Raw genomic sequence first — 24,042 nt, forward strand, 5'->3', positions numbered from 1 at the left:
AGTTGCCAAGATAACAAGTTCAACTTATTTAGGCTGTGCTTATCTGGACAGTTCTGTTTTGTGCTGTGAGCTAGCTGGATTTGGTTCCAGAATGTGAATCTGCTACATACACATTTGTTCTAGAAATAGGCGGAAGGGGCAGTATTTCCCTGGGGCATACTTTTCTCATAGCTCTGGACCACTGAAAATTATGCAAGCCCATTAAGGCCCTTGCTTGCATCATATCCATTAATATTCCACCGACCTAAGCAAATCGCATTGTCAAACTCAACATCAATAGGCCAGGAAAATACACTCTGTCCACAGGGATGGAGGGAGCGGCATGAATAATAATCATTAGGTGTATTAGTGATACAGACTTGCAAAATTCTGAGGCAGTTAGGAGAACATTACTCTTATTCTTTATGGGTTTAAATTTGTACATAATAATTAATATTTATCCTTGGTGTGTGTTTGTGTGTGTGCATGTGCGCACGCTTGTACATGCAGCTTGCACATGGTTAGTCCAATAGTTACCATCTAGACATTCAAGGGAAACAGAGACCTAACTTCAACCCTCCCGGTTGGAAGACTTTGAAGACGGCTGGCTGGATGTGGAGGACGGTCCACATCCTTCTGGAGTTCTTGAAAAAATATTTCACTTCAGCAGAATAATTATGATTTAGGAGAAAGGAATGGAGTCAGAAGGAAAATCAGCACCCCTGGGAAGGAAGGTCAGGTTCTGAAATGGTGGGTGGCAATTTTATGGTTAGAGATTTGAAGCAGGAGAGAAAAACGGGCCTGCGGGCAAGATATCAAAGTTGAGAATTGGGGGCTTCTGACTAGGGGACTTCTGGGAAGGGTTTAATGCTTAGCTCCTATAATCTGGCCTATTAACAAAGGCATGTTTAATGAACTGTTGCAAATCATTTCTCTGACATGTAGTAAGTCTCTTTAGGTTTTTTCTCTACACTTCTGTTGGAAAAAGGCTCAGTCATAAAACTTTTCATGTTGTCAAAAAGTGAAAGACTGAGCAATATGAAAAAATGAAATATACCTATTCAAGTAGATTCTTAAATTACCTTTGAGACAGCCCATTTTTCTATAAAAGAATTAACTTCCTAATGTAAAGCTTCAACTTTTTTTACAGTTTATTTAGGAAACATAATAAATAAGAGATCCTATTTTTGTTGGAAACATGAGCTTTTTTTTCTTTTTGACTTAGTGAGAAATCATTTATTCTTCTGATTCATAAGCATATTTTACATATTCTGGTTAATACAGCAGGTGTATAATGTGGGCTTTCCCATAAGAATGCTAGGGCCACACACGTTAAACTCAGCTATACATTCTTTCAGACTATTAGACAAATGTAACTTTTAATATCACATGTACACATTATACTTTTTTTTTTTTTTTTTTTACTGACAGAGGAACATGCCTTTCAAAAAATATTTTATTGGATGAAACTTTCTTATTCTCAGGAAAATTTTGGTTCTTTAATATAATTTATGCCTTTTAAAATTCTGTTTGATAAAAGCATTGGTACATTATAAATACTTGTAAAGAAAAATATAGTTTAAAATTTCAAGGGAAATATTATATATGTTTCCTCTTTTACATTTTCACAAAAATTCACACAGGCACTAAGAAAGACCGACAAAAATATTTTATGCCTGAACAATATACTCCAGGTTGGAAACATTCAAACATGACTTTATTTAAATATTAAAGCTTCTCTAGAGTGAACCTTTGGCTACAATCCAATGAATTGGTTGGGGTTTTATCCAGGAAAGGACATTGTTAGAAGTGTGAAAAAGAAAGCTTCGTACGATTAGCCCTAGGCTAAGAATGGGGAGAGGATGGGTTTTCATTTATTACTGTTCATTGGCCTCTCTGGGCCTTAACTTCGTTTTTTAGTTGAAGATTTATCTAATAATTCTCTGGTCCTTTTCATCTTTACTACCCGTTAATATGCTGAAATTTTCAAAATTCTATTTAACACCCTATATCAAACATGTGAAACTTTCAAGGACAGAGTGATACTAGTGGTGTTCTTTTAGGAGAACATCCTCAAAGCATTATGGGTATTAATCTAGAAATACTTTTCTCTGCACAAATGTATATGATAGAATAGGGGATGACATTTTGTCTTAATAACTACTTCAAACCAAAGCAAGTGACAGACTCTAGTGTTCTTGATCTTGTTCAATGTAGTTTTCTTCTTGGTCTAGTTCATGTGTAGCCTGATGAAGTTCAAACTTCATGGAAAAATTATGAATAGCAAATCCAAGGGAGACTGCCAACATTGTGGGTGACTAGAGCCTTTGTGAACATACAGAGAATGGGAAGCTACGTGGTTGGCAGTTAATTAGTGTAAATGAGCATCCAGGTGAGGTGAGATTAAATGAATACATCAAACTAGATATCACAAGTACTTTCAGAAGTCTAGGATACCATTTTGGGGGCCAATGATTTAATTAAATCATGGCAAATTCTCATAATTATTGATTATTACACAGATCCTGCCTGAGAGAAGTTGAGGATCTTTTTTTTTCCTAATGCATTTACACCTTGCACATGTCCATTTAGTGCAAGTGTAAGCAAGATAAAATGCCTGTTGAGTGCTGACCAATAACGTGTCCACTGTAAACTACATGGAGCAGGATGCCTTGAGGACCTGACATTCAAGTCTAGCTGGGCAGCTGCTACTCAGCTCCAGGCAACTGTTGCCATGAAGGAACCTGGGTCTGATAATCAGGTTTTATGTGAAATCTCTTACTTTCAATAATAACTCACATTTTAAAAACATTTTACATGCCTAATATAATCTACCTGAGGGACAAATGTGGCCTGTGGGCTGCCAGCTTGTGTCTTCTGAGCTGAAGCTTGGAAGCAGTTTGGTGAGAATTTGGATGCTATCAGCTCTAAGACTGGGGAAGAGCCTTTAGTGTTCGAGGAACGAACACTCAGTTTCAAAGATCCAGAAAAAGTTGTTCCAAGGAATACAATTTTAAAAACAAACAAAAACTCCCATTGGCTCTCCCGTTATGAATATTTTCCTTTTCTTATATTGATTCTCTGTGTTTTGAGTGGTTTCTGTTATTATTGCTAAAAAAAAAAAAAAAAATTAGAAACTCGACAAATCCCAAGTATAAGTTTGTTCTAAGAAGTACATATTTAGTTCTCTTGATATCTAGTTTATGGCTGAGAAAGGAGACAGGTGAGAAAAATCCTCAAAAGAAGAAACAGAGGAAGACCAGAGCACACAACATGAGTCTCCATCACCCTTAGATACATAGAGGCCTCTACGTGGCACACTAAGCAAAGAAAAATCTTCTGAAACTGCTTGAACCAGATAATGCAGATTTTGAGGTCTGTTTCTTGATCTAAATTACCCAGCTTTTCCCCCAAATGACCAGATGGTCACTCCCTGAATAAGTATTACCTAGCAGTAGAAAAGATAGGGTATGTGTCTAATTGTGAACTTTCACCAGAGACTTTCCAAAGCCTTCTTTGGCATCAAAATTCAAAGAACCACAGGGCAAAGATGAGGGACAAGCTATCAGAAGAGTTTTCCTTCCTCCCATCCTTGGCAGATTACTTTTTCAAATTAATCTACTGCCCAGGTTATGTCTTTTCTTTAGAGGAATGAAATGAGAATGCCCAAGGAGGCATTTTAATGTGTTGCGAGGACCACGTGTGAACTGTGGCTCCAGAAAGAACAAACATTTTACTCGCATAGGCAAGGAAGACGTGCTTTGAAAGATCTATGACACGTTCCAGAAGCTGGATTTACTGTTTAAGCTCATCCTTTTCAAATGTCCAGTTTGGTGAGAAAAATAAAAAGTATCAGGATATTACAATAAGCCTAAGGATCAATGATAGAAACAACCACTTTAGACACAGGCAGAATCTAAGGGGAAGGAAAAAGCATGAATATTTCCAACTCAGGACCACAGAATTATTTTAATTTTCCTCTCTCAGAATGTCCATTAGAGCTTGCAGCAGCCGGTCGTCTCTGTGCTTGTAAGGTTTTGTGTTATAGAAACCATCGAGATAGTTGTTATACAGACTGTCCTCAGCCTCTTTAAGCTGGGAAGGTTTGTTCAGCCTTTCCAGGGCTTCATAGAAATAAGGGATGTTGAGCTTTGTACTTGGGGTCTTCTTTGGTGATTGCTTTGGGGGTGAGTTTTTGCTGAAAGCACTTTCTAGGAGTTGCAGCATGGCCTCAGATGAAGCTCCCTCCACCAGCTTATCCCTTTTGTTTTCCACACTGCTGCCACTGAGGTTTTCTGTAGTCAGGGGTTTCTCATTCAGACTCTCTTCTGTGGGCTGATCCTAAAACACAGAATGCCACCAACAAAGGGAGGAAGACTCATTATTCAGCACCAGGCAGGCCAGCAGCAGCACATGCCCACCACGTGCCTCTGGAGAAGCATTTTGGGGAGCAGAGGGAGCACGAGGTTTAGAGTCACACTAACTGAGACTTCGGTCCTCAGTTTTCTATTTCCTGATGTTCCCTTGTCACCTTTTTTAATCTCCCTAACTTCACCTGTATAATGGGGGTAAGAATACCTCTATTTTGGGTGGTTTTGAAGACTGAATGAGATGTTGTATATGCTTATGCCTATTGATCTCCTTCACTTTGACAAGTAAAGTAGAATCCATTATAGGGAATTTAATAATTTTGAATTCATTAATGTTAGTTTCTAAATTCTGGATGCAAGAATAAATGAATAAAGCAATAGAGTTTCATCCTATGGAAAGTAAACAATTTACTATTTCCATTCCCTTTCTTCCCCACCCACATTTGACTCACTCCCAGCCTAACAGTTAGGGGCAGCTTCACTCAACGCACTGTCTACTACCATTCAAAAAGAGCATGCCAAGAAGAACATAGTCACACAGACCACCGCCAAACCCACCATCTTCTCTACCCCTCTTCTGTCATTCTGCACGGTGTTGTAAGACGTGTACACACGTGGCTGTTTCATGTGTTCTGGCTGAGAAGAGGTCCCATGCAAAATCAGTTTCCAGTTCACAATTCTTCCTTCATTTTGTATCCTTCCAGACTGATGAATGAGCATACATAATTTTAGCATGTGTTCTGAGTAACAAAATACTTCTTCAAAATATCTAAAAATTTCAGTTAAAATCTAATTTAAAGTCTATGGCCATGCCACCCTGAATGTGTCCGATCTTGTCTGATCTTGGAAGCTAAGCAGAGTCGGGCCTGGTTAGTACTTGGATGGGAGACCACCTAGGAATACCAGGTGCTGTAGGCATAAATATAAAAATTAAAAAATTGAATTTAAAAATTCTGTACATTCCACATGTAGAGCTTTGTGTACAAAGAACTGAATCAGTAGGTTCACTCTTTTTATGAAAATTGACAGTTTATAGGCTCAAGGATTTAAAAACTGATTAATTGCTTCAATTAATTAAAAAAGCAGAACTCTCTACACAAACCTCCTTTTCTCTATTGAGTGTGTTCTTGAAAAGTTGACTGTACCTTCTAGAAATAGAATTATATTTGCCAATTATTAACTTGTAGAAATAGTCCATTTGGAGAAAAAGCCAGCCTCTGTGGAGCATTATAAACAGCCTTCAGCATTAATCAGCCCTTAAAAACTGTACATTTATGAGAAGAGGTTTAACAACTATGTTAAAAATGATGTGCTGAAATCTAAAATATCTTAAAAAAACCTAAAAGTGTAGAGTCAAATTTGCAGTTCTATCTTGGTAAGTTGTTTCCTGGTGGTGAAAAGAGTAGAGGCCATGTTCAAGAACAGAACTACCTACTAAGAACATTTTCTTGTTCTCATGAGAGCAGGATTTTTTACAGCTTACATATCTAAATTACAATTTTAGCTGTCTTTAGAAGAAAGCTATTCTCAGGGAAAAAAGTAAATAAATATAGAATTTCTATTAATTTACTTGACATCTTGAAGAATTTAAAATCATCTTTTTAAAAAGTTATCTAGACATTGAAATCTGGTGCTGTTGATATTTATAACATGTCCATCTCAGGAGAACTCAGACCAAAACACCATGTATTTATATGCTCACCTACAGAAAATGCTAGAGAAATGATGCAAAAATAAATAATTCAGCTGTATTTGGCTTTTTGCTCAGACACTTTTTGCTTTATTTTTGTGACTGTGTGTTACAATTATAGAAAAATATCAGAGTGTTAGTAAATAGAGTGAAAGAAAAATGAGAAATGCTTTTCAGTTTGTTTCATAACTGAAACAAAACAAAACAAAGTCATATTAAATAAGAAATCTTGTCTAACAAGTAAGCTGCTTCAAATTGCAGTAAATATATGTAAGAGTTTCTTTCATGTGACCCTGGCAGTGTCATAGCAAAGCTGGTTTTAGCATTTAACTGTTTGTGAATACAGCTCATTCTGGTGGCTGAGTACATCATGTGGCTGGTTACATTTTCACATGAGAACACTTAGATCTGTCCAACAGTCTGTCACACTGTGTATCAGAATATCTTCTCCTCCCTCTATGGCTAGCCAGTGCCTATTTTTTTTTTTTTTTAATTTACATAGTAAAGTAGGCAGGACTTGAAACACGTCACCTTTTCCTTACTTCAACTATAGAATAAAGTTTCTTAGGGCCCTAATTAATGATGATACCAACCTTAAAATTCCTTCAGAGTGTTTAAGAGTGAGCTTATGTTTCTGTAGCCTTTCATTCATACTTACCATGTCTGTAATTTGCAAAGTCCAGGTGCCTATTGGATTTTCTCCCCATGTGTGAACAGACATGAAGTCCCAATTTTTAAAGCCATTAGGAGATGTATCTCGTTCTCTTTCAGCCAACAGAATGGTGTTGGTTCCTGTTTTCATGCAACAAACACAAGTTAATGAATGTCCTACCAGTGATGATAATAGGATGCACTCTAGCATCTGATAACTAAAAATGAAAGCCAGGAGAGATTAGCCCTCCAAATTTTCCCTTTGAGTATAAGACTAGGATAGAAGAGATATTTGCAAGAAAAAAAATGTTTTTATCCACAGTACTTTGCACATTGCTAGACATGTAATAAGTTTTTAATAAATATTGTGGAGAAATAAATAATGAATATATTGATTAAGATTTATTTGAATAAGAACTCAGAAAACTATATTTACAAACTACATTAAAGAGAGTCAAGACCTTAAATTCATTTTAATAAAACTATCATTTTGAAATTTAAGTAGAAATTTTGACAATTTAATAGGTGCCTGAGACTATAATCTAGTGTAGACATAAAAAATAAAGCTATATTAATTTAATAATCTCTTGTTATATAAAACTAGTAGTATGAATAACTGAATTTTCAAATCCAAGCTCTCTAAGGATCAATAAATATTTCTTTCTAAGTGAAAGAGTCAAACGAACTATAGGGCCATCAGTGAAAAAGCATTCTACCAATATTTCAGGCCAATTCCAAGATATCTAGAAAGCATAACTCCAAAATTAGCAGAGCCTACTCCAGACCTCTAAGAAGTTCATAGAAGATTATAGAGCTAGAATATCTTTCCTCATATATCACCTATAGAGATTGAATTTAGTCAGAAATTGAATCCTACTAAAACATGAAAGAGTACTGGCATAGCTTCTCCTGGTTGGATTATGGTTTATGTTCACAAATTCACTCCCATCTAAGATCTCATCTGAATTAGTACCTTCTCAAGAAAGAGCATATGGCCCTATTCATATCATTATGGAAAAGTTGTTAATCTTCTCAACCCTCTTTCATTGGATCAGAATTCTCAGTTTTTCAATTGATTCTTCGGATATCCCTGATTGATCTGTCAGCTTTATTAATTAATTATTAGAGTAACTTTCACTAATGTATTACCTGAGAGAAAAAGAATGATAGATTGGTGACCTGGGAAAATGAACATGGTTTAAAAATGTGAAATTCCAGAAAGGTTTACTAATTGGTATTAATTGAATAAACCTCGTCCTCTGCTTATCTAAAGGCCAGTGGGAAAGAGCAGGGCAGAAATCCAATGCAAAAACAACAACAAAAAAAAACAATAACAAAAAACCCAAGAAGAAGCAGCTTATTGTTTAAGACCTGAAAATATCTATTGGGAGAGTTAGTCATATAAATAAACAAAAACGCTAATTGATTTGAACTAATTCAGTTTACTTAACAATTTAAACAAAGAGTTTAGAAGAAATTTTTGAAGTTAAAAAAAAAAAAAATACCAGCAGCAGAAGTGAGAGTGACATGAAGATCTCCTCTTCGGGAATATTCAATTGTTCCTTCGAACTGTACGTGTTCCAGCGACACGATAGCATTTTCTTGTCCTTCACAAGCTCTTGTTGGAATTTCAATGATAACTTCTTCATTAGCTCTCAGCGCTCTAAATATATTACAGAATCATCACTGAATAAAATATAACTCTTTTTTCTTTCATTTTATGCAAATATGTACACATCAGTTTTGATTACTCAACTAAACTTATTGTCTCTCCCTATTATGAGTAGAACTCAATTCAGGATTAGCTAGAAATGATGTTTAATGCACAGAATATGGTAAGGTTTTTACAGAAATAGAAAAATTTCTACAATTTTTATGAAACCACAAAAAACAGCCAAATAAATCCCGAGAAAGAACAAAGCAGGAGGCATTGTACTTCCTGATTTCAAAATATACTAGAAAGCTACAATAGTCAAAACACTATGATACTTGCATAAAGACAGACATTTAGACCAATGGAACAGAATAGAGAACCGTTATGTGTTCTTACCACAATAAAATAAAACAAAATAGTAAAGAACACAGATACTTGAAAATAATGCTATTTGCAGTGGAGTTGAATTCAGGCAGGTTTTCCTTGGACCCATCAAAAAGTGGTCTCTCACTGCAATAGATCCTCTTAAGAAGACCTTCGTAAGAAATTATTTTATCTTCCTAATGTATACCCCCTAAGCCTCCTACCTTTGGGTGTTTTCTATGAGTGGATCATCGATATAATCATGGTTGCCATAATAGAATCAACAAAAACAGTTGTAGCAAATTCTGCTTCTGTGGCTAGATGTAGTAGGTCAAACATGGTCTATGTAAAAGCAGTACAATAAAGGATCTTTGATGGAAGAAAAGTCATGAATCACATAGTACGGTGGCATGAAATGAGGCTCTTGAGATAATGTTTTGGATAATACTGGGTGGCAAGCACTGTATATCATCAGTTCTAGAACGTATTTTTTTAACATTTTAACATCTTTGAATTTGAGATGATTCTTAAAAGTGATTTGTAATAGTTTAATTAGCAATAATTTTTCTTAGTAGTATATAAAACAATGGTGTACCTTAAACTTAATGCTAGATGGTAGGTAGCCTATAAGAGAAAAATGCAAATATGATAATATTCATCGATCTTTGATCTCTCAATGATTCACCATGGTCACACAGTGAACCCTGGCAAATGCTGCTTCTATCTACTTTAGAAGGGTAGGTGAGAAAAAATCAAGGAAAGTGACAAGCATCGTATCAAATTGTGCCATGGGCACACATTTGTTCAAAATTCCTGAGACACTCACCTGGGCTGAAAGTCATTGTCCTTTACAACACAGACTTTCTTCTCAGGCACACTGTTCCAGGTTCTAGGATCAGCTAAATCCACTAGAGCTTTGGCATTCAGCAACCCGAATCCAAATCGACTATTTACCATCAAGCCTGCTCCATTCTTTTTCCATCCAGGGTTATTGGCCAGTGGGTCATATTCAGAGGTCCATACAACCAAGTGCTGCATATCTCGCCAGGTGAGATTTGGACTGAAGGGAAAGTGACCCAAAATATCAAGGACAAAATGAAGTTTCCTTACAAAAGCAAGTGCTAAAACATGCATTTCCATTCAGAGATTATGATGTACCTTTTGCAACTGTACTTATATAATTCTAATGTGTATTACTATTGGTATGTCTTTTGATTCAGAATTCAAAATACAGTACTGAAAACTTCTCCCTGTACTATGTAAGTTAAGCTCTTACTATAAGTAAAACTTTGTCTTCAGGATTGTAGAAATGTAAGACTTGGTCCATGATTTCTAATTACTTAAATTTAACTGGAGCAAAAAATGAAAAATGACAGCACTTCCATTGTATCTTTTAGTCTTCTTTCCATTAACAACTCTGGCACTTTTAGTATTATGAACCCACAGATAAGGCCCTGACTTCTTTCTTAAGAACTTAGACTCAGATTTTAAAGACATGAGCTGGCTACCTACTCAAATACTTTTGTCTCTTTTCTTTATATATCAAAAGTATCAAGAAACTCTTAGCTACTTGAGAACTCTTCAAGACACCATGTTGAATGCTGTGGAGATATTCAAAGAGATTGTTCTTGTTTTTAAGAAGCTTACAATCTAGTAAAGGAACTAAGTCTTTTTATAACTATAATATATCTGTTGAATGCTATGTTCATGGCATAATGCATTATAGGAGTTTTGAGGAGAGAGGATTCTTTGGGAATGGGAAGATCTAGGGAGGCTTTGCTGGGAAGAAATATCTGAGCTTTGAAGAGTGAGTAGAGTATCAAGAAGTGGAGTGAGAGAAAAGAGGATGAGGTGATAGAGCAAAACCTACGAGGCGGGAAGTACAGAATGTGACCAAAATGCAGTGCATAGTCTGGTTTGCTGGAGCAGGGAAGAGGTGATGAGAACTGAGCCAGATGGTGAGGACTTTGACTGCCAAAAAAAGGAGCTTATATTTTATCCTTCGAGCAATGGGCAATCATCAAGGACTTTTGAGCAAGGATATGTTATAATCAGATGTCTTGATAAAATTAATTTATCAACAATATAAAGATATATCAGAGATGCATGGATCCACTGTAATGCAAATGAAATCTTTCCTGATCACCCTATTTAAAATTTCATTTCTCCCCACATGCTCCTGAGCTCTCTTATTCTGCTATACTTTTTTCTTTTATAGCACTTATCACCCTCTTAACATACTGGGCAACTCATTCATTTTATGGATTATTAATGTCTGTCCCCTCTGCTAACATTAGCCATGAGAAGGGCTGAGATTTTAATGAATCTTGTTCTCTTGATGTATACCTGGCATTCAGAAGAATTCTAAGCACAGAGTATAGGCTGAGTAAATATTGGTTGGTTGAATGATTGAATGTGCCTAAGTGCTAACTAGCCCCAGCCCCCAATTTTAAAACTTTTTGCTATTAGAGTCTTTCAAAATCTCAAGCTTTTCTTTAACTTTGAGACCTGTACTGTTTCTGTCAAGCCTATCAAGCATTATTTAATAAATAACCAAGTGTTAGTCCTCAAGGTTTCTATCTTATCACTAGGTTGTGAAATAATGCTCAGGGGAATCTGGCTCAGTTTGTTATTTTTTTCCCCAGAACCAATAATGTACTGGTTAAATTGTCCCCCGATAATAAGAAAGAGGCAATGTACATTCCTAAACATTGAGGACTCTGGCTCCTGGTTAGTAACCCAGGCCTCAGAGATATTGCAAAGGCTACCTGGCAGGCCTCACAGGGAAGCTTTCTCCCATGCAAAGCCCATGCATCACAGTCTCTCCAGGGAGTTGGAATCAAGGACTCAGGACCCCTTCTTTGTCATATTTACATTCCTAGCCCCCCATATTTTTGTTCTTATGTCTCCTCATCTGAGGCCTTGGTCAGAGGTCTTCTTCAGCTGCCTCTTCCAAGGCCTCCTTGTGTGGGGAGTGGGGTAAACCTTGAAGACATTGTCCCCCATTCTGACTCAGTACCCAGTATTTTTCCACTCCTAGAATTCCCCCAAGCCCTACCCTTACCCCAGAGTATGTAAAACTACTAGAGCCTTTTGTTGGGGCTCCCTCAATGTGAGATGACCCCCCATGAATGTGCTGCTCTGCCTGACCCTTGACTGGTGCACACCATTCCTTAGGGAAAATGAACCAGGGGAGTCAGTGCTCTTTTTAGTTTAGACTCTGGTTTATACCATTATGGTAAGCAATTAAGGGCTTAACTCTCTCTTTTTGGTTTGTTGCTTTAACTGGCCACTCAGACACCTAGCAGCTCAGCAGGCTCTCTCTCAGCTCATCTGAGCTCCTGACAAACATACCATTTAACCCCAGAGAGGGACTGATGGACATTTTAGGAAGACTCCAGGTCAGTGATTCTCATAGGTTCCAGACTGCTTGCACCATAACCACTTGGTACACTTGTAAACATTGAAAACTCCTGAGTCCCATCCTAAACCTACTGAATCAAAATATCTGAGAGTAGGGAGTGATTTTATATTTATGTTTGAACAAAACTATCTAGCATTTCTATGTAATAGCTAAAATAATGAGTTGGAAGAAATAATACAAGCATATAACTAAATTAATTATAAGTCATTTCAAATCATGGGGCTCAGAATAGAGAGTAATAGAAGGCATAGTAAACTACATTCTACTACCAACAACCTGTGTGACCTTAAGCAAGTCACTTCATCGCCTCGGGCCTGATTTGACTCATCTATAGGAATAGAGGGTTGAGTATAATAATTTCCAGAATTCCTTAGTATTCAGACCTCCTATCTACCCAATATCATTAATATCTCAACTGTAGATCTTGTTTCCAAGTTGACCACCCCACATTCAGGGTGAGCAGAAATGGCTGTTTTCTTAATGCAGAAATTAATTCTGTCCTATAAAGCATTTTATTGAAATTCTTGCCTCCTTTAGTCTTTTAAAGGAAGTTTCAGGTAAAAGTCTCTTAATCAAGGTAGTCAATAGGCAACACATCCCTTTCCTACTGGACAATTAGCGTGAGCGGATATGGAGGTTGGGAGGAGGAATCATGATAATCATGATAATCAAAGCATATACTTCCTATATTTCTATAGAATAGCATTTGTTTTAGATTTAGTTGCAGATTTTTAAATTTTTTATTTTACCTATCCTTTGCAAAATATTCAAGGGGGCTTTGCTATCATGCAATTTGGAAAATTAAGCCTATTTTCCTAACAGACATTCATTTGTGCGATTGCATTTCATAAATGAAAAGGGACTGCTAATAATAGTGCATCTTGTTTCTGAAAGCCTTCCTTTGTTAATTAGTGCTCAACGGGATCCACAATAATTAAAAATTTTTAAACTACATTGAGTTGTTCATCAAGTATATGTTTATAGAAAATAAGGGTTGTAGAATTAAACGTTGAAATTAAGCATTGCTTCTAATTAGAAGAATGTAACTAAAGTAATCTGGAAACAAAATTCTAAAGTGAAAACATCTTAGAGGCTACCTGGTTCTGTCTCTAGTGACACCTAGGTAAGCCTCGTATGCTGAAGATTTTCCAACATCTCACAATCCACTGAGCTAAGGATTTCTTTTACGTTTGTGATTTATCCAAAGGTTTCATGCAGCATTGAAAGTTTATTTCCCTTTCTCCAGCCTTTAATGAAAACAGAAGATTGGTTCATGTTTGTTTAATACCTCCAAAGATGTAAAGGGATTCAATATTTCACTATAGAATTTTTATTCTCTATTAAAAATTATTCTAATTCCTTTGTTCTCTCCACAGAAGACAGAATTTATTGTCTGTTATCTTTCTTATTTATACTCACTACATAATAATAATGGTGCTATAGGCATTTATCCAAGGAATTCCTGTCTTTTTAATGACTATAAGCACCAGAATGGGCATTTTATAATCACAGCTGGATGAGGTTTCAGGTAAAAATAGTTGTAAAGAAACTCTTTAGAGCAGTTATTTCTCAAAATTTGGTTAAGGTAACTACTAATATTAAAACTACCTAGGATACTTATTTAAAAAATGGAGATTCCTAGGCCAAAAACTTCTGCATCTGAGTTGCGGGCAATAGCCCTGGGAATCTGCATACCAAGTAAACTCCCAAGGTGATTGTTATATATGCTGGTGTTCAAGAAACACTCTTCTAGGGAAAGAAATTCCTCTCTAGAGACATATCTGAGCCAAAAATCCTTCTTTCTTTTTCCCTCTTCTCTTTCCATTCCCCAGGACTCCAGTGCATGCGGCATATTTAATGCAGGATAGTAGGTAGTTAGCCTGTGACAAGGAGGCTTTTATGAGGGACTCATAAATACATGAGAGTTATGATGTTCCTTTCTCAGTCTCAATCTTATTAATGCCCCCCCGCCCCTTCTTATAGGAGATTCAACATTTCCTCTCCTTCACAGAACCGTGAGAGGCAGTGTCGTGTAGTTGCTGATAGCACAGTCTTTGGGAGCAGACAGACCTGAGTTGGAAACTCTTCATGGGATCTTGGTTCTATTTCTCAACCTCTCTAAGCTTCAGTTTTTTTCATTTATAAAATGCAACTAATCTCTATGCCACAAGGATGTTTTAAGGACTAGAATCAGTATGGTATGTAAAGAGGTTAGCACAGTGTCTGGCTCATAGTGAGAACCTGATAAATACTGAATACTATTATTCTCGATAAATTTAGTGTGGAGTTCTTCAGTCTCCATAGTTGTTCCTTGAGGACTGGCACATGATTAAATGATTCTCCTAATCTTGATTTTTCTAGGGACATTTCTAGAAATTCTGTCATTTAATTTTCTGAAATAATCATCTCTATAAATAGACAATTGAATAGAGTTCCGAAAACTGTCCATTTGAGAAAAGACATCTCAATAATCTCTATGTACTTTGACAGGATGTATATAAATGTTGATAGATTATGTCCATCTTACTGATGATTGAATCAAAATCAAAGGAGTTAAATTCTTATTATATGTACCAGGGAGGTCATAGACTCTGGACGTCTCTTAAATTATGAACAGTGTGAGAATCTGATGGAACCTACAAACCATTCCCCAGAAAAAGGCCATATAGAGACTCAGAAACAATTCTGCATCTAGTTTCAAAAAAGTCCAGGGATTCCTGGAAACCCATTCATGTATTTCATAGCAATCTTTGGGTCCCCTATTTTAAATAGTCCATTAGAATTTAGAAATCAACAGATTAATGAGGCTGGATCATTCTTGGGTCATTTTCTTCTATACAAGCAAAGAGACTTTGAAATTTTAGAAATCAGAGATTACAATTTTAAAATGTCAGTTTTCGTGTAAAATTAACATTTTATGGGTGTTTGTACCATACTGGTCACTAGACTAGGATGGGCTAGGCCTGGCAAGTTATTTTTACACACATCTGATAGATATTGGGTAGAGAAGACTTAATATTTTAAGGATAGTTTTCTTTTCAACAGCTCCCTAGAGCTATATCCTGAAATCTTAAGTATCTTACGACCGTTTTACCACCTGTGTGTAACTGCTTGCCTTCACGGGACCTTATTTTCTTTTATTCTGGACTTCCCACCACAAACCTCAACAATTTATGTTGGATGATCTATATATGCTGACACCTTCAATTTCAAATTGGAGAATCTTATAAGAGGTTAGAGGAAAAAAAAAATCATCTGATCTGACCCTTCCATTTCATAGATGTTAAACTGAGCCCTCAATTAGGGATTAATTTGCCTAAGGTCACATAGTTAGTCATATGCCTAGAACTTAAAACTAGGCATTTCTTGCACTTTTCACTGCTTATATTATTTTCCCTCGAATTTGGTTTGGATCTGCTGATGCCAGCCTTAGCTTGTGTCCACAGACTTTGCTCTCTGTCCATTCCCTTCCTGTTATAAGTAAACTCAGATTTCAAACAGCTCTTCTATTGGATTCAAAAATTTCAACTGTTTCTCTGTTTCCAACTGAGCACCTGGATTTGCTCTTCCCTTACCAGACATCTTCCCAGACCATCTAAGTAGGTAGACTCTTGGTATGAGCCTTGACAGTCCTCTCTTGCTTTGCTACTGTGGCCATCTCCTAGCTGTGATACAAGCGACTAAACCATAACTCCACAGGTGGCCCTGGGGCTCTGGGAGCTACACTGGACTCCCTTGGACAAACACTCAGCAACTTCCAGCTGTGGCATATGCCAAGGTGCTCTACCCTTCTGCTACTGTGAACCTTGTCTAATGTACACAATGTGAGAGAATATGGATGTTCTTCTACGATATCCTTTTTATTAGGAAGGATAATAGTAGTTTATAAGTTTAATCGCTTCCTCTATCATGCAACCATAGCACCTACCTCCACATTTAAGTATTTCTCACCACACATTAGAAACCAGAAATGAGGATAAATAAAAAGTCATGGATATTAAGTATTAACTATAGGTTACCTATTATGAAGGGGAAAAATGTTAAATCCTTTTTTAACATCATACACTAAAATAAATTCCGGAGGAATTTAGGACTTAAATATGGCAAAGGAACTGTAATAATAGACATATAAATAAATGTTTGTCTAATTTTGGAGTTGTAAAGATTTTTCTGAGCATAAAAACAAAGGTAAAAGCCTTAAAGAAAAAGACCGACAAATATAATTGTATACATAATAACGTCATTACATTAAAAATTGCATATAAATAAAATTAAAAGGTAAATGTTAAACTGACCAAGCGTTAAGAGCTTTTCCTAAACTAAGGCCATAAAACAAGTCAAGGTCATAAACAAGCAATCATAGATGATAAATCACCAAAGAATATAAAATGTCGAGCTTCATTAGTAATGAAATAAAAGCATATGAAGATAAGATATCATTTTTATGTATCAAAATCGCAAACATTTTAAAGGTAACAAAAGTAGCTTTAGTAAGGGTTTAGAGAACTGGCACTTTCACACATATATCCTGCTGGTGGTAATATAAAATGATACACTCAACAGTAACTTGGCAATATGTTTCAAAATTGTTAAAACATGCTTGGCCTTTGACCCAGAAACTCTTAATTCTGAGTGTTTATCCCGAGGAAATTATCAGAGATGGCAACCAATGTTTACGGATGAGGGTGTCTAAGCATGATTAGATAAGTAATAAAATTTGCATTTATATAATGGAATACTCAAAAAGATAAAAATCCTGTTTTTAATTCTCATGTCCTCTGACATGTTATATTAGCTCTAAGACTGGGCTTATATAACCTGAGAAAAAGGATGTTTTATAAACTTGTCGTTCCTAATACTACCCACAGGAAATTATCTGGACAAAGTCTTTCCTGGTGGGAAGAAACAGAAATGAAAAGGCCTTGCAGCTGAGCGGGAGGAGAATTGAGAGGAAAGCATAGGAACATTGCATAGCATAGGAACAAAGTATAGGAACCAGGTCAAGGAACATTGATTTAGACATGAGAAAGTGCTCTTGACATACTGTAGGGTGGATTAAAAGAATTACAAATTAATGTGTATATTAAGATTAGAATTTTGTAAGATATGTGTGTATTAAATCTACACTGAGATGTTAACTGGAAGAGAGCTTATTTTTATCATTTTTTTTTTTAGTCTTCTACTATAACCATGTATTCAGAAAACAAAATACGATATTAGAAAGGAGGAGAAGCAGCCTTAGTAATGGTAATTAGAAGCTTTTTGGGCCTTACTTTGCTTCCAGGGCCAGAGCAAAGATGCCAGCAGCCAGGGGTGCTGAGGCCGAGGTGCCCGTGTGGGTCTCTGTGCAGTCATTGTGCAGGTCAGCGCTCGTCTGGATGGCATCGAAAAAGAAAGAAATGCGGGAGAACATGTGAGAAGTGTGATTCTGTCCCCAGGGGTTAACCATACTGAGTGCTGCATCTGCTATGATCAGGAAACTCGGTTGATTCGATTCCCTACTTCCTCCTCAAAACCACAGGCGGATGTTTGCCATCTGCTGATATTTTAGTTTGGTCTCCTCTATACGCAACTTGTCTGTAATTCTGGCACCAAGATGCCTTTTCTGGGGATGAAGTACTCCCACAATGAATATTTTCTCCTCTGAGATTCCCAAACGAAATGTTTTCTGTAAAGAAGGGACTGTTTCAGAATCACTGTGAATCATGCCGGCCCATTAATCATCAGGTCCATTGTGTTTGGTCTGGCATATTTAGAAATTCTGCCTCATGCAAAATTCCCTTTTGCTTTCAGATTGACATCTGACTGCCTCTTCACATGAATGTAAAGCCATTCTGATTTTGGCCACTTGAACTAAATTTGTTTAATGTGTGGTGTGCACTCACCGTCGATGTAATTTTACGCCCACATTGACACCTTGATGAAAATGGTGAGTTTTTCAAATGCAAAGTGTGCTAGATTTAGATCTGGGTCCAAATTCTAAAATTGCTATTTAGTAGATGTGTCTCTTGGGCCAGTCACTTGGTTTCTCCAACTGTAAAATGAGGTTGACATCTTCTGACTCATATTCTGAGGCTGAAACGTGATCCTGTCTATGAAAGCATTTTCATATAATATTATTGCACATAAAGAATTACCCAGACTAATTTTAGCTTAATTGAAGAGGTTGCCAAGATGAAGGGAAGAAATCAAAAAGAATTCCAATTAGTCTACCATAAGGACCACAGCGCTGCTGGTTGAACAAGTAGTCGGGCCAAAAGATTACTAACAAGACACCCACCCAGGCTCTTGCACTATGGTTTTTAGTTAGAGACTTTAATGTGTGGGAGGGAGGTGTAAAAAAATAATTTGTTCTATTATCACCTCCTTTGGCTTCCCACTTGGAGTCTCTGAATTTCTTAAGTTGTGGTGGCTCTGCTCCTCAGAGGGTTGCAGAAGCAAGGATGCCCTTTTTACCTGTTGACGCAAGTAAGCCCCCAGAGATGACTGTGCTGAGGAAGAGTTTTGCGTAAGACAAAGGCTATGTTATTGCCACGGTCTCAAATAGAATTCACCAGCTGTCTCTCCTGTGGCTGATTTACCTAAGGAGAGATCTTTACAAAGATAGAAATTCTTCCTTCTATTTCAGAGCAGAGTAGCTCAGATGAAGTGCAGTGTGTGAAAGGGTGACTCTGAAGTAAATGCATAATAGGCCATTTTTCTCAAAAGCAACTCAGGGCACCTAGAGGGACAGCAGCAGCCAGGGGCTCTGAAGACAAGTGGAAAACATGTCTGACGTGCCCTGTTCAAAGGTTATAAAATATGCCTGCCATACAGAACCCCTGGGTAGAATGTCACTGTCTATTATTTGTGTAATTGAAGATGTGGGCATGAGAGGGAGGCCAGTGCTTTTAAGTTGAGACCACAGTTTTACTGTCTAGAGTAGGTCACAAGATGCAGGCAAAGTCCCAGAACAGTGATTCTGTATGAAGAAGACAGTAGTTCTACAGTTTTGTTGAGATGCTATTAATATGAATTTTACAAACATTTCAAGGTTTAAATATTATGGGGTTCACCCATAATCTAATTGAATTATGACCTGTTATTTCATTGAGATTAGGATTTATATACTTTAGCTAGTTGTTTTTTTTCTGTGTCATTTGTTAAATTTGGGGCTTTAAAGTTTTAAATTAAAAGTGACTCTCTGTTCTCAAAGCCCCTGAATGACCCTTCTTCATTGTGCCCTTGAAGGGAAATCCAATAATTGCCCTTGGCAGTCTGACTCATGGAAGTGAAGACACAGCCAAGCGTGGGCTGGAGATGCTCTCTGAGCATATAACCTTCCTGAGCTGCTTATTCGGATGCTGAGAAGTTCACCTCAGGGAAAATTTAGACTGTTATTTTTCTGCAGGTTGTTGGTTCTTAGGAGACATAGCTGGTGTATGCTCTGTATTTTTATCATCTGCTAAAGGGCAAGTCAGACCATATCCCTACTATTAAAGGATCAACAAGTTCAGAATGATAAAGCCCCTACAGCCTTGCAATCTCCTTTAAGGCTGTTTGCAGGGAGGTATCACACGAGCTGAATAGACATTTGGAGTCTCAGACCATATGTAATGACAGATTGGTGGCTTCTCAAGGCTGAGTTTAAAAATGACCGGGAGGCAACCTCATCTTGGCAGCAGCATCATTATCCCTGAGAGAGAAAAGTTCCCAATATATGCCAGTCTTTCAAGTGAGTAAAGCGTGAGTCTCCCCAATTGAGACATCAAGCTTAAACAAATCAACTTTACCAAAGGTACTGGCCAAAGGATCCTTTTGTATTCAAGTCGTGCTCTTCTACCCAAGCAGAGAGAGTTAGACAAAAGAAACATACGATTCGCTGGTCCATGTAATCCCCACTGCTGTATGAGGTGGCCAGAGTGGAGGAGCACTTCTCAGCATACCAGGGGGACAGGCCCTGCTGCGAGGCACTGCTGATGGAGATGGTGTAGATGCTGTCCGTGTACCCATCGCAGTCACAGTTATCTCCCTGACGCCCCCCATTCCCGGAAGCCCAGACGAAGATGGAACCCTTTCCTTGCCTCCCCTAAAGGAAAAGCCAGAATATATCACACTTATTATCATCCATTGGGGTCATCGTCACAGCCCATTAAAATTCCCAACAAAAACATGCATGAATTTCTCAGAGACAGTTATTTGTAGTCTGTTTCAACTCCAGGTCCTCCAGCATCAATGTTGGAAATCTCACAAGACTTCATATTACAAGCCGCTGGGTTCAGGCTCTGCTAGTCCTCCTTTACCCTTTCTGGGATGGGGCTGAGTGAATGATTTTCTTTCTTTCTTTTCTTTATTATGTGGATTCATAATCTGGCCTTTAGCACTCACTCATCTTTTTATGCTCTTCCCTTGGCTTATGTCACTATGCTTGAATCTTTGAACTTCCTCTCTTCCTGCTTGAATCTTCTGGCTGACTAACAGAATGACAAAATCAGGCATTATTCAGATCTGCTTTGCAGCTGCATTAATAGGGACTCTTCAATTGAATGGAACTCGTCAAGGCTACTCTTTCTATGGTTTTTCAATTTGCTTTCCAAAGTTTCTACTTTTGTTTCACCCTGTGCAGAACAAGGCCTTAGAATCCTGGCAAGAATGCAGTAAACCCAGGTGACAGAAACATAACCAAGGCACACATATTCACCAGGCGCATACAGTGCGGGAAGTAGCACTCTGCTATATTTAAGGATGCATTTTCAGAGCATTTGAAACAAGTCTTGGTAGTAGTTTACCTAGTGTAAAAATCCAAAAGCATCAGGACAATGAGAAAAGTCACATCTAGAATATTTTGTAAGTAAATATTTTAAGAGTAATGAATTTCTGTTGAATGTCAGACCCAAATGGGGAAAAATTTCTTAACTCTTAATGTCTGTCCATCTGAAGAATGATTTGCCTCTCAAAATGCACTTCAAATGGTTAACAACTACAAGAAATTCACAAGCATTTTTTTCCATATAAGCTAAATATTTTTCCTGTCTCCTCATATCCAAATGGTCAGGTTTCATTTCAGATAGGTCTATGTTAAGCATCTCACCTGTTTAACACCATATTCAAAAGCCTTCTGGGCTAGTCGGCCAGGCCCCTCCACAGTTTTTCCATCATCATTAGGGCCCCAGCTCGCACTGTAAATATCCACATGTCCGGGATTGAATCCAATTGAACTTGCTTCAATAGCATCGGTCACGATGCCATCTAGCATTCTTATGCCTGAGCCACAAAACAAACAAACAAATACATAAATTGATGTCAGTGTGTACATGTAGAATGGCATAGTGCTCTTAATATTCATTTTTAAAAAGAATTTCCAAAGGAGTCAAAAACAGAGTAATCGCTGGATGTCCCAAATGCCCATGAGCCAGTTGCTAACAGGTTGGAAGGAAGATACGAGTCACTGCCTCCATGAGCTTTCTTATTTGCCCTTTAGAGATAACTGTACGTGCTGTGCAGTGGCCCTGGTTGTTGTCAGTTATAACTCTCCACTATACCAATAAGCTGAAATTGACAGGACAGCTTTTAGAAAGAGGCATCAAACAGCCCTCCCTTGACACACCTGCTCGTGACTATACAACAAATGTCTGAGGCCCAACCTGTGCCATACATGACTATATGGGAAACCGTGCTGCTTGAAAAAGTCTACCCACAATAGAAAACTAACAAATAGGGAAAGAACTCTTGTTTCTAAACACTGATTAAAAATAACCTAGAGGCCATTCTTTTACGTATTTGCTAAGAAACATTTTCAATAGAACGCGCTTCCTTTTCTTCTAAATAATCTCAAGGATGAAATCATTGCCATGGATTCCACTCCTGAGGGGGAATCATTTTTTCATCAGGAGAAGGCAGCTTTGTGCTTTCCAACAGGCTGTCACACATCATCAAACTCATGTACTCGAGAGCCAGGAAGGCAAAAGCAATTTAGATAGATACAGGCAGTCACCTGGTTATTCCTGGCTTCAGGCTGATAATGCAATGGAGCATATGGCCTTAGATTTTCACACTACTATTTACCGTATAGGTAAAAAACCAAGAAAACATGTAATTGACATGATTAATAAAAGTTATATTTATTAAAAAATTTTTTTAAAATGCACTTGAGAAAAACGCATCTTTTCTGCTTACTATATACATAACCTTGGGCAAATCACTTAACCTCTGTGCCTCAGTTTCTTCAAATGTAAAATGAGGTAAAAGAGACTGAGGCCAGAGAGGGACAGTGACTTGCTAAAGGCCACACAGCTAGAAATTGGGGAGCCACGACTTGAATCTCAGAAATCTGGTACCCAAATCTACCCTGTTAATTTTCAGGATAAAACACCTATAGTGTGTTGTAGGGTAAGTGATGAACATAGAGTAGGACCTTAAAAATGAAAATTATTATTAAAAAAATGCACTTGGGGTTAGACTATCAAAGGATAGAGGAATGAAAAATATGCAGTAGGCTTGGAATCAGAAGCCTTGTGCTTTAGTTCAACACTGCCGCAAACTGTTACCTTGATAATCATGCTTCTGATACCTACTTTATAAAATGAAGGTATCAGATGATTCTCTCATAGACTATAGCACCTTAGTTTATCATGACTTAAAAAGTAAATTTGTTTTTTAGGTGATTGCATAATTTGTGCTTCTGCCTTCATTTTCTTTAAATTAACACGGTACTTTGATGATGCTAGTATCAAAGCAATCAGGAATAACAAAATCTAAGAGTGTGCTATATTGGTGAGAGAGGTATTATATATGCTAGAATGTATATTTATTTGATTTCTAAAATGGAGTGCAGTCTCTGTGAGTCCACTCTGCACCCTTGGCACAGGAACGAGGATTGCATCATTGAATTCTCTTGTTTTCCCATTGGGTTCAGCCAACTGAGGACAGCAGTAGGAGGCGGGGGGATAAGGGGAGAGTGAGGTACTCATTCCCCTGAATCCTCCCTGCCTAGAAATAGCTCTGCTGCACTTGACCCCATAGCTCCTGACCAGTGGTTCTCTCCTATGGCCACAGCTTTCTCTCTGCAGTTTCCACTGACCCCTTCTCTGTGCTCCTTTAGGCCTAAAGATGGTGACCTCTGCTACATTTGTTAGCCCTTGTTAGTTTCCTTTCGACTCTTGTAAATAGTTCTTTTATTAAACGACTCTAATGGAACTCACCATATGTTTCCCCATTGACAGAAAAAACTAGAGATTCTAAATACTTGCTTTTAAAGATAACCTTTAGCTTCTTAATATAACAAGTATATATTTTTTTTATTTTTAAAAATTGTTCTTTGTTATGAAATGAAGAACTACAAAATTGAGAGGCAGGGGAAGTCTTTGCCTAACTATATCTCCTCCTTCTGCTCCCAGAGCAGCACTCAATAACAAACCTTTCTAAATCAGAATACAGAGAAAATTAGATTTGGTTCAAAGGCTATTTAACATTTCCATTTTTTCCCCCATAAAGAGATATAGACTCTATTTGGGTATCATTTTCTACATCTCCTGATCCTCTGATTTATTTGCAAATCACACTCAAGTCTTGCAGCAAATTTTGCATGGATTTCATTTCTTTCTTCAGTTTTTTAAAAGCCCCACTCCCCACCTCATTTATACTGGGTGACTCCAATTAAAAATGCAAAACTAGTCAGGTCTTCTGCTCATTTTTTAATTAGGTTGTTTGTTTTTTGTTGTTGAGTTGCATGAGTTCTTTATACATTTTGGAAATGAACTCCTTTTCAAGGTGTATCATAGTCAAATTTCTTCTTCTATTCAATAGGTTGTCTTTTTGTTTTGCTGATTTCCCATTAAAAAATGAAATCCTACCATTTGCAATGACATGGATGGAACTAAAGGTTATTATGCTGAGTGAAATAAGTCAGACAGAGAAAGATAAATACCACATG

General features: G+C 37.3%; 1 protein-coding gene and 1 pseudogene across 1 annotated transcript in view; one reads left to right on the forward strand and one right to left on the reverse strand.

The window, feature by feature from the left end:
* Positions 1 to 1,200: 1,200 nt before the first annotated feature.
* PCSK1 (proprotein convertase subtilisin/kexin type 1) overlaps positions 1,201 to 24,042 on the reverse strand; it is a 38,180-nt gene continuing 15,338 nt past the window's right edge. The window contains exons 7-14 of the mRNA XM_039875148.1: positions 21,202 to 21,374; positions 19,987 to 20,199; positions 17,405 to 17,505; positions 9,534 to 9,767; positions 8,196 to 8,353; positions 6,698 to 6,831; positions 4,908 to 5,054; positions 1,201 to 4,320 (exon numbers count right to left, since the gene is read on the reverse strand). Coding sequence (XP_039731082.1) covers positions 3,949 to 4,320; positions 4,908 to 5,054; positions 6,698 to 6,831; positions 8,196 to 8,353; positions 9,534 to 9,767; positions 17,405 to 17,505; positions 19,987 to 20,199; positions 21,202 to 21,374 — 1,532 coding nt within the window. The 3' untranslated portion in view covers positions 1,201 to 3,948. The remainder of the gene's footprint in view (positions 4,321 to 4,907; positions 5,055 to 6,697; positions 6,832 to 8,195; positions 8,354 to 9,533; positions 9,768 to 17,404; positions 17,506 to 19,986; positions 20,200 to 21,201; positions 21,375 to 24,042) is intronic.
* Positions 5,149 to 5,267, forward strand: LOC120612704 (uncharacterized; annotated as a pseudogene).

This window comes from Pteropus medius, unplaced genomic scaffold (genome assembly GCF_902729225.1).
Source record: "Pteropus medius unplaced genomic scaffold, Ma_sr-lr_union100, whole genome shotgun sequence".
NCBI lineage: Eukaryota > Metazoa > Chordata > Mammalia > Chiroptera > Pteropodidae > Pteropus > Pteropus medius.